At 34.1% G+C, this 16,861-nt stretch overlaps 5 protein-coding genes across 5 annotated transcripts; 2 read left to right on the top strand and 3 right to left on the bottom strand.

Annotated features, from left to right (window-relative positions):
* Positions 1–515: 515 nt before the first annotated feature.
* LOC18601034 (peroxidase 55-like) lies at positions 516–2,463 on the bottom strand. Its single transcript, XM_018119331.2, has 3 exons — positions 2,232–2,463; positions 1,495–1,686; positions 516–1,383 (listed from the first exon to the last, which is right to left on the bottom strand). Exons 1-3 carry the CDS (start codon positions 2,433–2,435, stop codon positions 808–810), a joined length of 972 nt encoding a protein of 323 aa, XP_017974820.1. The 5' UTR covers positions 2,436–2,463; the 3' UTR covers positions 516–807.
* A 1,159-nt stretch (positions 2,464–3,622) lies between these two features.
* LOC108661676 (peroxidase 55-like) lies at positions 3,623–5,761 on the bottom strand. Its single transcript, XM_018119316.2, has 3 exons — positions 5,418–5,761; positions 4,717–4,908; positions 3,623–4,390 (listed from the first exon to the last, which is right to left on the bottom strand). The coding sequence occupies exons 1-3, from the start codon at positions 5,619–5,621 to the stop codon at positions 3,815–3,817; spliced, it is 972 nt and encodes a 323-aa protein (XP_017974805.1). The 5' UTR covers positions 5,622–5,761; the 3' UTR covers positions 3,623–3,814.
* An 893-nt stretch (positions 5,762–6,654) lies between these two features.
* LOC18601033 (peroxidase 55-like) lies at positions 6,655–8,752 on the bottom strand. Its single transcript, XM_007031838.3, has 3 exons — positions 8,435–8,752; positions 7,698–7,889; positions 6,655–7,582 (listed from the first exon to the last, which is right to left on the bottom strand). Exons 1-3 carry the CDS (start codon positions 8,639–8,641, stop codon positions 7,007–7,009), a joined length of 975 nt encoding a protein of 324 aa, XP_007031900.2. The 5' UTR covers positions 8,642–8,752; the 3' UTR covers positions 6,655–7,006.
* A 3,545-nt stretch (positions 8,753–12,297) lies between these two features.
* On the top strand, positions 12,298–14,491 carry LOC18601032 (nucleic acid binding / zinc ion binding protein). Its single transcript, XM_007031837.3, has 4 exons — positions 12,298–12,498; positions 12,711–12,775; positions 13,156–13,354; positions 13,792–14,491. Exons 1-4 carry the CDS (start codon positions 12,370–12,372, stop codon positions 14,164–14,166), a joined length of 768 nt encoding a protein of 255 aa, XP_007031899.2. The 5' UTR covers positions 12,298–12,369; the 3' UTR covers positions 14,167–14,491.
* Positions 14,492–14,924: 433 nt separating this feature from the next.
* On the top strand, positions 14,925–16,572 carry LOC18601031 (protein transport protein Sec61 subunit gamma). Its single transcript, XM_007031836.3, has 3 exons — positions 14,925–15,090; positions 15,200–15,315; positions 16,321–16,572. The coding sequence occupies exons 1-2, from the start codon at positions 14,997–14,999 to the stop codon at positions 15,313–15,315; spliced, it is 210 nt and encodes a 69-aa protein (XP_007031898.1). The 5' UTR covers positions 14,925–14,996; the 3' UTR covers positions 16,321–16,572.
* Positions 16,573–16,861: the final 289 nt, after the last annotated feature.

Raw genomic sequence — 16,861 nt, 5'->3', positions numbered from 1 at the left:
TTAATACCTTACCCATTAACATCTCTAAAGACATTGAAAAATTATGAGCTTGCCTCATCTTTATAGAAACCATATTATTATTTCATCCGATTGCAAAATTTTTGAAGAAAATAGGCATTAGCTTTCAACTGCATTACCTGTAAACCTAAAAAATGAAAAATGAACTGTCCTAAAGTTTGACAAGTCGGTTGCAATTGGACTGGTATATCATTTGTTAATTTGCTAATAATTTTCCTGTTAAGACGCAACGCCATTGAAGTTGACATGATGATTTGGTGCTTAAATGATATTTCGAATCTTGATTTACAAGATATAAAGGTCTAAATGACCTGCTTGTTAAACATAAATTCCTCGAAAATATTGCATTAGCAGGAATTAGAAAAGTCAAATAAGTGTGAAAAGAAATCATAGATACAACCATCAGCCATGTGTTTAAAGCAACATTTCCGTTCTAAGTCACATGTTTTTTTTTTTTTTTCTCTTCTCCATTTCCATGGCTAAAATGGCATTTACCCTTTGCCAACTAATGAAATACTTTATTGGAAAATAAAGGCAGGAAGTAAGCGAGTTAAATGAGGTCTGCTAGTACTGCAATGACAAGCACCAGAAGAGAAAGACATGATAAAGAATTAATTATTTTCAAAGAGTACTTATTGTCTGCTGAAGAGAGAATCTCCTTGCAAGGTGATCTCAATGTAGCAGCAGTAAAACAAAACAGAAAAAGAAGACAAAGCAAGAATCTAGGTTAAATTTATTCTGTGATCCAATGCACATATTGAGGCTCCTAATCCATGCCAATATCTTCCCTCAAGCGTTGAAGGTTGTGCAGTCTAGCCTTATCTCCCCTGCTTTACCAGCCTTAACTCCCACCCTTCCAAGCCTCCTCATTGCTATGATGAAGGCTGCTTTAAAGTTTCTTTGGTTTCCAGCAAAATTCATCACAGTTGGTTTAGATGCTGGATTGGTAAAGAGCACATCATCTGATGTAAACAAGCCCTTCTTAGCAATTAGATTCTTAAAGTACATATTGTCAAAAATTTGAGGGGTTACAGGATCCATGTCGATGGCAATTCTAGGGTCAACATCTTGAGGGCAGTCTTCCTTTAACTGCTGTACGTAGGTAGGATCCAGATCAGGATCCACGGGAGAGGATGGAGAAAATGAGTACAAGCGATTTGCAAAGCGACTGCAATGAGAGAAGCCTAGAGTATGAGCTCCTGAGAGTGCAATCATATCAGTTTGTGTAAGGTTGTTTTTGGCAAAAAGGGTGTTGAGTTGAGTGAGATCGAAGTTAGGCTCTGGCAGATTTCCTGCTACTCTTGATGCTTGTGATACCAGGCCGTCGCGACGTCCCAATTGTATTTTAAATGAAGGACCTCCAGCCTAAGATTACAATCACATGAAAAACAACTTGGGAACATTAGATTTGCTTCATAGTGATATGTATTTCAAGACAGGTAATAACTTTCAGCTAGATTGTCGGGCATTCCTTACCAGGCGTACAACATCTCTAGCAGCAATAACCAAAATGTCTGCACAGGAGACTACTCCAGGGCATTTTGCTTCCACCGCTTGCTTGGCCTTTATTACGGTGTCAAATCCATCGCCGGCAAGGGAGAGATTGTCTGGAGCATCCTTCTCTGCATCCCCATTTGGAGATGCAATCATGATTGATGCATCACAACCCTACAAACCAAACCAAAGCAAACCACATACAATGGCAAATTATAAACTAGTTTATTCTTTCTGATGATCTCCTGTTTGTTTGTTTCTTTCTTTTTTCACAGATTCCACGGTACTGTTCTTCCTAATGTCTCGTTTGCGTGTGGCTAGTGATGTCAAACATACCAGTTGTTGTAAGGATTGGGAGAGCAATGTAACTATCCGATAACAGAAAAGGATGATTTGATGCTGTTCTACTCAATGGGCTTGGTTATATTTAAGTCAGCTACAATGTAACAGCAACCAAACATGACCATGACTAATTAAACTTAACCCATTTTGTTTCTTTTAAGAAAAAGACAATAACAGATCCACAATTTGCATATAAGAAAATCCTTTCTGCATGACATTCAGAACTTCATCTGGTGCAAGCTATATAGAACAAATACGTTGCAGTAAGTTGACATGCAGGCAACTAAAGGGCAATTAAAAAAAAACATCTTATTCATGACGGTAGACATATTATATATAAAATGAAAAATGATGAAAGATTGATCTTGCTAACGTACCTCAACAAAGCAGTCATGGAAAAACAAACGTAGGGTCGCGGGGACTGTGACGAAGGTTTGGTTAACCTTTTCTTCCACCACCTTTCTTACTATAGACTCCAATATCGGACAGGTAGTGTTGTAGAAACTTTGAGATAATCTTCCCTCCCCACTCTGCAGAATTATGAAAACTATGAACAATGTCAATCCTCTCTTCTTCTCCATTTTCTTCCTTAGCTATAAAATTTCTCTGACTTCCAGCCAGTTCACAGGCCATGTCCGTGTACGAATGATCATATATAAAGAGGAAACATGGGAAGAGACGTCAAGGTCTTCTAGTTCTGTTACAAGTTGCTTGATTTGCTTATTACTTGGCCAAAGTATATAAATATTTATTAGTTCAGCAAGCTACTATATTATTTTAGCCCTTTCTTCAGAATTAGTCCTTTTCTTCCGCCAATGTGTATCTGGGAACAGATAGTTCGCATGTCTTTTTTTATATTTCCTTAGTTTTCATTTCTTAAGCATCCCGTTATAGGAAGTAGGAGGTCATTCCCTAATCGGTCAGTACAACTTTGTTTTAGAACCTCTCAAATGGTCAGAGAGAACAAAACAAATAGAATAATAATTCCAGCCAAAACTATGATCATTTTCTACCGTATTGGTCAAATACAATCTTTTTCCGAGTAATAATTTATCATAATTATCAATATTATACAATATGTATAATAGGATATGTTACGACATTAATAAAAAATGATACGGATCGATATATTAGATAATATTTGATCATATATTGAAAATGTATTGTATTATATGATATGATACACTTTTTATGAATTTTTTCTTTTGTAAGTAAAAAAATTTATTTTTTATTTATTTATCTTTTGAATTGAAACATGAAAAACTACTATTTTCAATCTTTAAGATTAGATTTAACAAAAATATATTAAAAATAAAATCAAATTCACTCTTTGATTTTAACATATTAAATATTTTTTTAATTTTTAATTTAATAAATTAATATAAAATTATATATTTTATTTAAAAATATATATTATTAAAGAGTATATTGAAAGTTTAAATTTTAAAACAATCATCTTTTTCCATATATGTTATATAATTGTCAATACGAAATTTCCATACACTGTACTTGTTTTGATTTAGTAAATATACAATTACTACCTTAAGTCTCGGAAAGAGTTTACTTAAGGAGTTGGAAATTGGCTTGAAATTTCAGCATTCCCCAAGTCAAGCAACGATCTCACCTCCATCAGTGGGGGCAGCCTCTCTCGTTTCATGTCCTTGCTCCCTTGAATTCTTGTTGTTTAATGTTAAGGTCATTTTGGAAATATACATGTAGTTTAAGCCTTCAAGAATAATATGGCGATTACTGCATTTTTATTGTATGATTTACAAAACATTAATGGCATCGGTTTACTGCACTAGACAAGCACAAAAAACTCAGAGATGAACGACAGGGTTCGAACACTATAGTTTATTCTTTGATTACGAGAAATTCCTTGCAGGTGATCTCCAGACATAAAGACAAATCCTCCTTATTGACGATTATATTTCCATGGCTTCATGCCAAGTTCTTCCTTTCAAGAATTAAAGGCTGTGCAGTCTACCCTTATCTGTCCAGCTTGACCAGTCTTAACTCCCACCCTTCCAAGCTTCCTCATTGCTGTGATGAAGGCTGCGTTAAAGTCACCAGGGTTCTTAGCAAAATCAATTACAGTCGGTTGAGATGCTGGATTGGTGAAGAGCACTTCATCTGAAGTGAACAAGCCCTTCTTAGCAACTAGATTCTGGAAGTACATATTGTCAAAAGTTTGCGGGGTTATGGGATCCATGTTGACGGCAATTCTGGGGTCTACATCCTGAGGGCAGGCTTGCTTTAACTCCTGTGCGTAGGTAGGATCCAGATCAGGATCAACAGGGGACGACGGAGAAAATGAGTACAAGCGGTTTGCAAAGCGATTGCAGTGAGAGAAGCCTACAGTGTGACATCCTGAGAGAGCAATCATATCAATTTGTGTAAGATTGTTTTTGGCAAAGATGGTGTCAAGTTGAGTGAGATTGAAATCAGGTTCTGGCAGATTTCCAGCTACCCTGGATGCCTGTGAGATAAGGCCATCACGACGTCCCAATTCTACTTTGAATGAAGGACCTCCAGCCTGGGATTTTAATCAAATTATAGAACAGTTAGAAAACTTAAGAGTTTTCTCATGCCATTACAAAAAATTTGACATTTTTCAATATATAATATTTGATCGAAAAATTTGGTGGCATGAAAATCTTTTTATGCCCAAAAGATTTTCTGACTATTTTACAATCACATTTTGTTCCTTGTCGAAAATTTGTAGAAAAATAACAAGATTAGGAAATCTGTTGAAATTCTTGGGAAATATTTCATCGGAAAAAATGCAATCTTTTGTAGTGTGTGTAACGTATCAAATGGACTGATTTTGGCTTTCCAGGTAAATAAGTGGGCATTCCTTACCAGGTCTATGACATCCCTAGTAGCAATAGCCAAAATGTCAGCACAGGAGACTACTCCTGGGCACCTTTTTTCCACTGCCTGCTTGGCCTTTATCACTGTGTCAAATCCGTCTCCTGCAAGGGAGAGATTGTCCGGAGCATCCCTCTCTGCATCCCCATTTGGCGATGCAATCAAGATTGAAGCATCACAACCCTACAAAAGAAACCATATACAAGGGAAAATTATTTGTAAAAATGATTTACTGTTTGAAGAGACTTCCCATACATCAATGGTCTTTCAACTTTTTATCTAGTAACTGATCAGGTGATTTCATGTTTTCCTGCCCTCATAGTCAACGGTTTGGTTCTGTCCAGATCAGCTACAAATACGATATAACAGGCCCCCAGACGTGACCGTGACCATAAGGAATTAATTAACCCATTTTGTTTTCTTTAAGAGAGAAAAAAAATAAAAAGTCGGTTACCACTTGTAAGAAAATTATTTGGACAGTACATTCAGAAATTCATCTGTTGCAAGATATGCACAACAAATACATTGCATTGGATATGCAAGCAATTGAAGGGAAATGAACAATCCAATCTCTAAAGCAGAACTTCAAAAGAGAAGAAAAGTTCACCTATAAGCTATAGGAACAAAAAAACTCTTTTGATTTTAAGGAGGGAAACAACAAAAAAAGTGGAAGCTTGGTTATGCTTCCTTACCTCAACAAAGCAGTCATGGAAAAACAGGCGCAGGGTCGCGGGAACGGTGACGAACGTCTGGTTAATCTTTTGGGTCACCACCTTTCTTACGATGGATTCCAATTTCGGGCAAGTAGTTTGGTAGAAAGTCTCAGATAATTGTCCCTCTCCCCTCTGCAGTATCATAAAAACTAGGAATAATATCAACCCTGTCTTCACCTCCATTTCCTTGCCTTGTTTAGTTATGCAACTTCTCTTCGAGTTTCAGTCCCTCCACAGGTCATGTATACCCAAGAGCGGGTCATATATATAAAGAAGAAACAAGGAAGTGAAGAGCCTTCTGATTTGTTGCACAAGATGTGCTTGATTCACAAATCAGCTGACCAAATCATATAAATATCATTTATTTCAGCTAGCAACTATATTATTTTGGTCCTTTGATCAGGATTAGTCCTTTCTCTGGTTCGTGTATCCAACTACAAGTAGGGTGTCTTTTCTCTATTACCTTAGTTGTCATTTCTAACTACACTAAAAAAACAGTTTTTCTTGAAGAAATATTCTGTAGGAAAAAGATGTTTTTTCATTAAAATTAGTTTTTTTTATAGATTTTCCATGAATTTCTGTTGAAAAATGTTGTGTATGTTGTAGTGCTATTCATGAAGTGGTAAGTCATTCCTAATTAGTTACTGCAACTGTTTTACAACATCTAAAATTATCAGAGAGAAAACAAAACCAATAGAACAGTAATTTCAAGCTACTTTCAAGTCCTGATTCTCAAGCATAAGCCTGTTAGCAATATTGCAGTACCAGTGATGGAAAAAATTCTCATTGCTTTACTGGCTAGATGTTCGCATCCTTTTCCAGTAGGGGAATTTCTAGATGAGTTCAGAGTTCAGACTTTTAAAAGTCAACCTGCCTTGGCTGTAGTTAGAGATGAAAGTGACACAATAAAAAATCCTAAGTCCAAAGAATATAGTAGAATATTCACATTGGAAACAGAGCTGCTACTTAATTTATGATGTTGAATAATTTATCTCGGATTTCAGTGCTCTTGTTATGGTCAAATGCGTGTGTATGAATGACTTTTTCAGGGTTAGTACTCACTATAAATCAATAAATGAAATCAACCTCCCTCGCATACTCTTATGGCTTTCAAACTCCCTCAAACAAATCCCCTGAATGACTTGAACTGAAGCATTGAACCTGGCTTCCTCACATGGGAAACCATTCTGGGCTGTTACCATTGTTGTGAAAAACCTTGTCGGAGAACAAATTAATGTTTATTTATGTTGAGAGAACAAGTAAACAAGTTAAAGCCTTGAAGGATAGCATGGCACAAAAATGCCATTTATTGTATGATTTACAAAACAATGGCATCTGAATAAGCACTAATGAGCACCAGAAACAAAAAAAAAAAACATTAATTACAGGGCAATCCTTTTTCGAAGATTATATACTTATTTCTTTGATGACGAGAGAAACTCCTTCTGGCCTCTTCTTCAAATTCCCTTTGCCAAACCAGAAGATACAAAAACAAAGCAGAAAAGAATTCAGGTCACATTTATTTCGTGACTGATTGCTCCTTTTTAGGCCCGTACTTCATTCTCCTTTCATGAATTAAAGGCAGTGCAGTCTATTCTTATCTCTCCATTTTTACCAGTCTTAACTCCCACCCTTCCAAGCTTCCTCATTGCTGTGATAAAGGCTCCATTAAAGTTACCAGGGTTGGTAGCGAAATCATTTACAGTAGGCTCAGATGCAGGATCAGTGAAAAGCACCTCATCCGAAGTGAACAAGCCTTTCCCAGCAACTAGATTCTGGTAGTACACATTGTCAAAAGTTTGTGGGGTTTCAGGATCCATGTTGATGGCAATGCTGGGGTCTACGTTTCGAGGGCAGGCTTGCATCAGCTCTTGTGCGTAGTTAGGGTCCAGAGTAGGATCCACAGGAGAAGATGAAGAGAATGAGTATAACCGATTTGCAAAGCGGTTGCAGTGAGAGAAGCCTACAGTGTGAGCTCCTGAGAGTGCAATCATATCAAGTTGGGTAAGGTTGTGTCTGGCAAACATGGTGTTAAGTTGAACACGGTTGAAGTCAGGCTCAGGTAGATTTCCTGCTACGTTGGATGCTTTCGATACGAGGCCATCTCGACGTCCCAATTCTACTTCCCATGATGGACCTCCAGCCTAAGATTTGATTCACATAACAAACAAATTAGAATGATTATGAGTTTGCTTAATTCATATTGGTATGTATTCCGAGGACTATGTATCTTTCATGGAAATCGTGGAGCATCCTTACCAGGACTACAACATCTCTAGCAGCAAGAGCCAAAATGTCAGCACAAGAGACTATTCCAGGGCATTGTCTTTCCACTGCCTGCTTCGCCTTGATTACAGTGTCAAATCCATCTCCTGCAAGGGAGAGATTATCCTGAGCATCCTTTTCCGCATCCCCATTTGGCGATGAAATCATGACTGATGCGTCACATCCCTACAAAAGGAAAGCAGAAGAATCAGTTCAAGAATTTAAAAAGAGATTTCTGGGGAAAGCAAAATTGGTTTTTTTTTTTCTTCTGTAGGTCCAAGACATTCTTTCTTTAAATGTGTGGTTTCTTATGTCAAGCATGTCAGTAGTGAAGATTGACACGTTCAATGCTGTCATGTTATAACAAAAACAGGTGATTTCATGTGTTGCTAGACCTTCCCTAGCATGTGCTTTCACCATGTCCTGGTCAGCTTGAATTTACAGCCTCCAATTGTGACCATGACTTAAAAAAACCAGAAAGAGAGAGAGAAGAAAAGACCAACCATTTCTTTCTCCAACGATTTGTAAGAAATTACAGGGTAATGGAAAAACGAATTTCTAACTAGTACTCGAATAGAGAAAAACAGAAGTGGAAGAAAGACACTGACATGAAAAGCATCCAGGGATGAAACTATGATAAGAGTATCAAACAACTATGGCAGCAAAGATTTGATAAAAAGAAACAAAAGAAAAAAAACAGGATAGATCATGCTACTCTCCCTAGTCCCTACCTCAACAAAGCAGTCATGGAAAAACAGGCGCAGAGTTGCAGGGATTGTAACGAAGGTCTGGCTGAACTTGGTTGACACTTCCTGTTTCACTATGGATTCCAAATTCGGACACGTATTGCTGTAGAAATTTTCAGATAATTGCGCCTCTCCCCTCTGCAGAATCATGAAAACCAGTAACCATACCAACCCTCTCCTTATTGCCTCCATTTTCTTCCTCTAGAACTTTTACAAACTTTTATTTTGCCTTTCAGTCTCTCCACAGGCCATAAGTGAAAGTGTGAAACTCTATATATATGGAAGAAACGAAGCAGACAGACTTGTGATATTAAATCAAGTACTGTTAAGCATGCAGATATAGTAATTATTAATACTCGCTCTAAGCATCTTAATTTCCAATAATATAAAAACCAAAATATGCTTCCAGTTCTTTTCTTGTTAGAATGTCTAACCAATAGCAAATAGCAACTACTAAATTTTTATTCTAGAAAAGAAAAATGTGAAGATTAAATCCTTCTGCAAAACTGGGAAAAGAAAGCGACAGAAATAATTATATGGAGTTGTAGTGTTAAAACCGGGGAGCTAGTCAAACACAAACTGTTGCCATGCAGGTTCCCTTTCACCTAAGCCATGGAAAAAATATATTGTCATAGTTGGCTTTGTGGAATTGGTGGTGCTTATCCTTTTTCTAGATGAGCTGAGACTTTTGGAAATGGACCTGGATTTTTCTTACAAGTTAGTGATGAAAGGGACTTAGCAACAAAATATTGATACCTGATGATGACGAATGTGGAAGGTTTCACATGGGATATAGTGGCAGTTATTTATACTTAATGATCAGGGTTCATGTTGTTAAGGTCAAATGCATCTGTATCAATGACTTGTTCATGATTTTGGAGCAAAATTATGCATTAATCAATTAGTATAGTTGTCTAATATTTCATTTTCATCAGTAAATTTTTAGATTCAGTCTTTTACTCATATTTTAAATTCATTTTTTTCATCAATTATTATTAAAATTTAAAAAAAAATGTCATTTCAGTATCACTTGAATATCCATATGACATAAATCTCAATAGAAATGATTAAATGCACTTATTTTTTTTTTAATCAGGTAGACTGCATTCAAGTGTTTTGGTCTAACTATTTGGCCATGTGAACATCCAAAAAGCATTGAAGTGATAAATTTAATTGAATTTTAATGATGATTGACGAAGATGATAAATTTAAAAAAATTTTAAAAAACCAATCATGTAAAAATTGAATTTAAAAATTTCCAAATGAAAATGAAATATTACACAAAAATCATGAATATTACAAGTAAATTAAAAAAAGAAGATTATAGCACTCTCTTATCTATTAAAACTCAAAATATATATTTATAATATTCGAAATTATAAATCTTAATGACTACATTAAGATGTAATTGATTCACCAAAAACTTAAGAAAGATGAACTAATTAATACATCAATTCAAGACCTAATTAATTCTCAAAAACTGAAAAGCAAATTGCAAACTTTGGATTGCTTACTCAATCATAAGCATTCCTAAGATGGTCGAAACCTACCGCTGGATGAGTTCCGTCTCAAAGGAGTATTACTTTTGAGAACAGTAAGAACTATAAGTCATTGACTTTAAGACTGTTTCGTCTTTTGACTAATTTCCCTTCTCAAGCAACTGTACTGTTAGGACTCCTTCTAATTATTCATTTCGGTGAACAATTCTTACCAAATTTTTTTCTAGTATTTAATTGACTTTTTAAAGATTTTGAACAGGTATCTGCTAGACATTCATTGTCCTCTAGCTTACGTCTGTCTGAAGAGAATGATGAATGCCATTAATTTTCATTTTTTTTATTGACCATACACTTATCATTGGCTTAGATAAGCAATCTTGGGTTTGTTAAATCTCAACCCCAAACTTTCTCTAGCTTTTTGTATTTAGAAAATTGTCATTCACCGACCTATGATGATCCTAGTTAGTGTTTTTAATATCACAAAAATTAGTATGGTAAAGTGGTGTTATCTGATATCAATTAAGATTTAGGTTTCGTTTAATTTTATATTCAAGTTGAGTCTCGATTCTCTTCACTTATTATTAATTAATTTTTAATTGAATATTTTATAAAGTATTAGAGTTTGAATTTATTGTGTTTTTGTCGTCTTTTATGAGTTTGTTTATATGAAAAGCTTTTCTTTTTTATTGTTAGTATAGAGTTTACACGTGAAATTGAATTTCTTAGCCTATAACTAATTGGATACTTCACATATTTTATATGAGTTAGAAGTAATAATCTTTCCAAGGTCTAATCTTCTAATTAATATATATAATCTTGTAATTTAGAACATGCAACCAAAGATGCCTAATTGGCCTTAAAATAAAATGCATTGACCTAGAAAACTGCAAAGCAATTTGTTATCTTTGGTTTCGTAATGATGAAAAGGTCTTCTCTCTTCTGCTTACGCATACAAATATATGAGCATTTGATTCATTAATTGATGTATGAGTTTTTTGTCTAAAAAAGAGAGTTTGAATTCCTCCTCCCTCAATTATAAAAAAGAAGAAGCATGTAAGCCGTAGACTATATATGCTTTGCTCATTTAACGTTTAAGAATCAGTTTACTAATTTAGCAATTTGCACTAAAAAATATTCTCCCCTTTCGTTTTGAACCTTATCTTCTAATTAACATTGAATTCAAGCAAACTTTGTGCTTGCTTGGTTCATATTCTTTGACCACAGTTTAGATCATGAGTGTAGTGGAAAAATGTTAGACCCATGTAATAAGAACATTTTTAATTAATTTTTTAAATCTTTTTTTTCTAAATCTTAATACATAGATGTTTTAAGATTTGTACATATTTTCTTATATGATATTCATTCTGTAGGGAAAAAGAAAAGGGGAAAGTGTATATGTAAAAGGAATATATATATAAAAGGAAAAAAAATAGAGTTGACATTATTTCGCAAAATAAAAAATTGAGCATAGTTATAATATTATTGATAATAAAACATTTAAAAGACATTAAAAGCCTATTTGGGTTTTAATAAAGTCCGTAATTGAGTTTGGTGTCCTGAGTTAAGTGATATTAATTTAGCAAAAAAATTCAGAAAGAAATAATTATTAAAATAAAAAGGATGTATTAATAAGGTCATAACAATAATTTACTATTTTTTGAAAGTAGGGTTGGAGTTCATATTCTTAAGTCAACTTTTGCCTACTTTTATTCCAATCTAAAATCCTGTATATTTAGTTGTTGCACTTTTTTCCCTTTTTCAAAATTTTAAATCATTATAAAGTTTTGTTTTATTTTTTATTCTTCTTTTAGTCTATATCTTTATTTAAAATAAATACAAGTACATTATTAATATTAATAAGAATGGTTATATTTTTTTCCTTATATTTCTAATCATCATTCCAAATATTACATTATTAATATTAATAAGATTTATCCACTTTGTAAATAATAGCTATAATTGTATTAAATGATTTTCATAAAAATATATATTTCTTAATTCTAATAGTATTTAAAAATTTATAAATTCATATTAAAAAGTTTAATTAATATATAATTGGAACGTTAATTGTTTTTTATATATAGTTATCTTTCAATTACAATTATTTTACAATTTAATAATATTTATGTTTTATATACTTATTATTTTAAAAAATAAAAAAACAAAGCTTTGCACATGACAATAGATTCTTAAAAAATAGATGGGCTTCGAAGTGACACTGATCCATGATTATTTAGATGGGCTGCTTCTTGGTCCAGCATAATAACTCTCATCGGGCTTTTCTGGGCCCAATAGAACTTTCTTTCAACCCGAACGAAGCCTTTTCTGCTCAAAGGTTCCCGAAACAAAGTTCAAAATCAAAACGCTCAAAATTGGTCAGGAGAAAAAAAAAAAATCACCTGCAGAAGCTAGCGAGTGGCCATGGCGATGGTTGTGGACTACCAACACGACTTGTCGTTTCCCTACTGGACCTCGACTCGTCGTCGTTTTGATCCCGACTCTCCCTTCTTCTCTTCTGGTAACATCGAGAGAGAACTTCTCGCCAAACAGGTCATTTCGTTTTCCTTTTCAATTTTCATCCACTGTCTGTTCTAATTAAGGATCTAATTTGAATAATTATGCGTTATGAAGTTATAAATTTGATTGGGTTTTCATTATTTTGTTATTTGCTTCTTCTGTTTATGGTTGGTCAGTTTATTTAAGTGAAGTGAAGGTTCAATTTTTAAGACAGCACTTAAAAATTTTTTTTGGGTGAAAATCAGGTGGCATTGGATTTAACTGAAGATGAAAGAAATCAACTTGAGAAGATGGTAGCTAAAGATGCCAGGTTTTATCTTTTATTGCTATATGCAAGTTCTAATTTACTATATTATTTGATGATCAATTTAATAATTACTAGTTGTTAGTGATCATGAAAAGAGCTAGTTTACGCAGAGTCTTTACATAGATTGAAAGGGCCTAAAAAATGTTATATGTCATGAAGCTGCGACTTTGTCAAGTTTTTGTGATTTGGTTGGACTTCCATCTGGTATTATGTATAATAGAATAGCTGTTGTTTCGGGTTCAATGTAGTGATAGGGGCATAATGCTTATGGAAATGGAGGTTTTGTTATATGGGAAAGATGACAAAGCTTCTAAAGTTGAATGCTGTTTATGGAATTAAATGTTCGGTTTGTGTGTTAATTTTTGCAACTAATGTTTGAGCAGGGGTGTCTTTTGTCCGATTGTTGGTTGTGGTGCACGACTGATTTCTTTGGAGGACTTTGAAGATCATTATAATGCTCGACATACTGCTTCTTGTTCTGTGTGCTCTAGAGTTTACCCGACATCTCACTTGCTAAGTATACATGTGTCTGAAGCCCATGATTCCTTCTTTCAAGCAAAAGTTGCTCGTGGTTATGCTGTGGTATCTTTCTCTATTCAACTTGTATATTGGTGTTTGGGAAATTTTTTATGGATTTCTCCCTTTCTTTTTGTTCTATTAAAGAATCAATTTGATCACAATTGTGTAAGTGCAATGAGAATAGGGCTATAAGGCTCCAGACAAGACAATTCAAGTAGTTTCATGTTTTTTTTTTTTAACTTTATCACATTAGCTTGACAACAATCTGGTTTTCTGATAAGGGGGCTAGTCACACTTAGAATTGTGAAGGATGAAGAGACTATTAATTTGTTTATTAGAGCATGACTTAGTATGTGTTTTCTTTTAGATCTGTATGATGTTAACTTTCAATACTTGAAATGTTTAGTAGTTTTTTGTTAATCGCAATGTTGATGTACTTTAATCAGTCTTCAGTATAATTTGGTTTAACACAGTTATCCTCCTATCTTTGTGTGTAACAGTATGAATGCCTTGTTGAAGGTTGTGGTTTGAAGTTCAAGAGCTACAAAGGAAGGCAACAGCATCTGGTCGACAAGCATAAATTCCCAACTTCATTTGAGTTCTTCAAGAAGGCACTTCCATCCAAGAAACAGAGGCAGAAAAACCACCGGAAACAAGCAATGCATAAGAAGGATGAAGAAGCTTCAAGTAAGATGGAAGTAGAAAATGAAACGATGGATGGCCTTGTTTCAGCAGTCTCTAAATTAAGCACTTCAGACTCCTCTCCTTCAACCGTTAGCTTTGGTCGCCGTCATACTCGTGGTCTTACATTTGTTCCTCGATCTGTCCAGCACGAGAAAAGAGCCGACTTCAGACTAGCTGGGGCAAAGAGATAGACAGCTCATGTTCTTTCCACATTTTCCTGTCAACGACTTCTGCAACCGATATTGAAATTGCTTACAGTCAAGTTTCTAGAAGGAATGAAGGATCTGCAAATGCAATGGATGATTCATCTGATTTGCATTTCGAAAGGTCAAAAGTTTGCTAATTGATCATAAAATTTTGCCGTCCCTTTTGATGTTGATCCTCAAGATCATTCATTTGTAGTGCATTGCTATAAATGCAGCATCTAGGATCTCTTGTAATAGATTTCATACAAACTTATGCCTTGTTGAATATTGAGGAATCCTTTGCAACATGAGCAGTAATTTTTTTTTTAAATTTATATTTGATACATTGTTAGTATATAAATTTTGTATATTATTAACAAATCAAAATTTATCATTTCCTTAATAAAATAAATTTAAAATTTAAAAAATTAATACTCATAACTTTAAAAATGTTTATTTTGAAAGATTTTTTAACTTTTATTTTTGCTTATCTATAAGATGACTTTCTTTATTTAAGTGATACTGATAAAACAAATTGCTTTAATACTACTAGAATTAAAAATATGCTTTTAGTTTTCATTAAAATGGAAAAAAAAATGTAACAAAAAATTTAATTTTTCTAATACTCTTGGCATAATAAACAAGAAATTGAAGATTAATCTTATGAAGCAAATAAGGGCAAAGCTGTCATTTCATATGAACAAGTAGGGGTATTTGAGTACAACAGTAATAGCTCAATCCTATATAAGAATCACAGAGCTAGAAGAAAGTCAATAACTTTCCCTCAAAGAGCAAAGCAAAATCTGAAAAGCAAAAAAAAAAAGAAGAAAAGAAAAATGGATGCAATTGACTCAGTTTTCGATCCGCTAAGGGAGTTCGCTAAGGATAGCGTTCGTCTCGTGAAGAGATGCCACAAGCCCGATCGTAAAGGTTACTCATTGTTCCGATTTTCTCTCTTTTTCTTTTCTTTTAGATTATTAGATTTTGTGGATCGATTAAAATTCTGATTGAAGGATTCCTTTTTTGTTTTTGGTTTCAGAATTTACAAAGGTGGCGTTCCGTACGGCGATCGGATTCGTGGTTATGGGATTCGTAGGGTTTTTCGTCAAGCTCATTTTTATTCCTATTAACAACATTATTGTTGGATCCGGTTAGGTGCGGTTCGGTTCCTTCAATTTCTAATTTATATTTCATGTTGTTTTGAGGTGTACTGTCGTAATTATTATGGGTCTATCACTGATGCGATATTAATCTAAATTTATGTGAATTATTTAAAAAAATTAAAGCATTGTACAACGAAATTTCTGGATTTTGAAAGTCTGAACGCTATGAAACTGAAACTTGTGTGAATTTAGGTCTTGAACGGTTTGGAAAACCAGGAAGATGAATTAGTTTAAGTAATCAGAGCTATTTTTTATTGATGAATTTTTGTTTTGCATCTTAGGGGTCAGTATTATGTTGAAAGAATGAGTAAACAATTGTTTCATGGTAAAAGAATAAGAAAGAGAAAAAAAAAAAAAGGTCAAGCTTATCAAGGTCATAGACATAAAGGATTAAGGATCTATTACATGTCGAATGGATGGATTTTGTGGGGTTAGCTATTGAATATGTTAGGTGAAGTTGTTTTCCAAATCCTACAGTCCTAGAGGATATTGAGCTCAACTTCTTTTTGCCCACAGTTTGCACCATAAATGGTCATCAAGCACTAATTTTGCTTTCACAAATTTTCAATAGAGTGGTCAAAACTCGCATTTTAGGTAAAAGAATGAGAAAGGGGGAGCAAGCTTAGAAGATGGGGAAGTTAGATCATCTTTGGTCAAGTTGTTCTTGGTCATAGACATAAAGGATTAATGATCTATTCCATGTCAAATGGATGGATTATGCGGGGTTAGGTATTGAATATGTTAGGGGATGTCGTTTTCGAATCCTTTAGCTGGGTGGCATCCATCTCAAGATAAACCAAATAATGGCAGCTTAACAAACCGATACAGACATTAGTTTCTCTGCTTTGAATAAAACTCTATGAGAATATACATCACAAACATCTTCATCTATTAATTATTGTGTTTTGATATATAATTTGCTATGTTTTATTTGTACTTGTGTTTGATAGTTTTGGGGGATCATATGCTTACTCTTTATCTTTTGTTCAAATTGCAGAAGGGAACCATGTTACTCACAGGAAGGATGGGAATTGGTACAATTTTTTAGCACGGGGAGAAAAGAAAGATCTGCATGCTTTAGATCGAGAGATACATCATCTGAGTGCATGGACTAATTTCATTTTGGACTTGAGTTTTCTTTATATTCGTTTTTGTTGAAAATGGTTTAAATGTTAATGATGTAATAGAATCTTGTTGAAACTAGTACAATCTTAAGACTTTTGGTCCAATGAATTATATGTTTCATGCACTTCTTGCTGCCCTGCCAATCCAATTCCAATCCGTAATTTTTTTATAATACAAGGGTATCCTTAGGTTTTACTTGCATTTAATCTCTTTTTTGAACGATTAAAGGGTGCACACTTTTCTGTATCGATTTTTCTATCTCGATGTTATGTACTTAAGATGTTACCCTCAGAATGCTTATCGTAAGAATCAAAACTGATGTCTAGTTTTGGGCATTGTCCTTTGAAATGCATCCCTGTGGTATGTTTTACTCTTTTGTTCACATAGTGTTCACCTTGGAAATGACAACCACC

The sequence above is a fragment of the Theobroma cacao genome, chromosome 4 (genome assembly GCF_053813885.1).
Source record: "Theobroma cacao isolate CCN51 chromosome 4, ASM5381388v1, whole genome shotgun sequence".
In the NCBI taxonomy this organism is placed as follows: domain Eukaryota; kingdom Viridiplantae; phylum Streptophyta; class Magnoliopsida; order Malvales; family Malvaceae; genus Theobroma; species Theobroma cacao.
The sequence above is the reverse complement of the archived record's forward strand: the minus strand, read 5'-3'. Positions and strand labels throughout refer to the sequence as shown.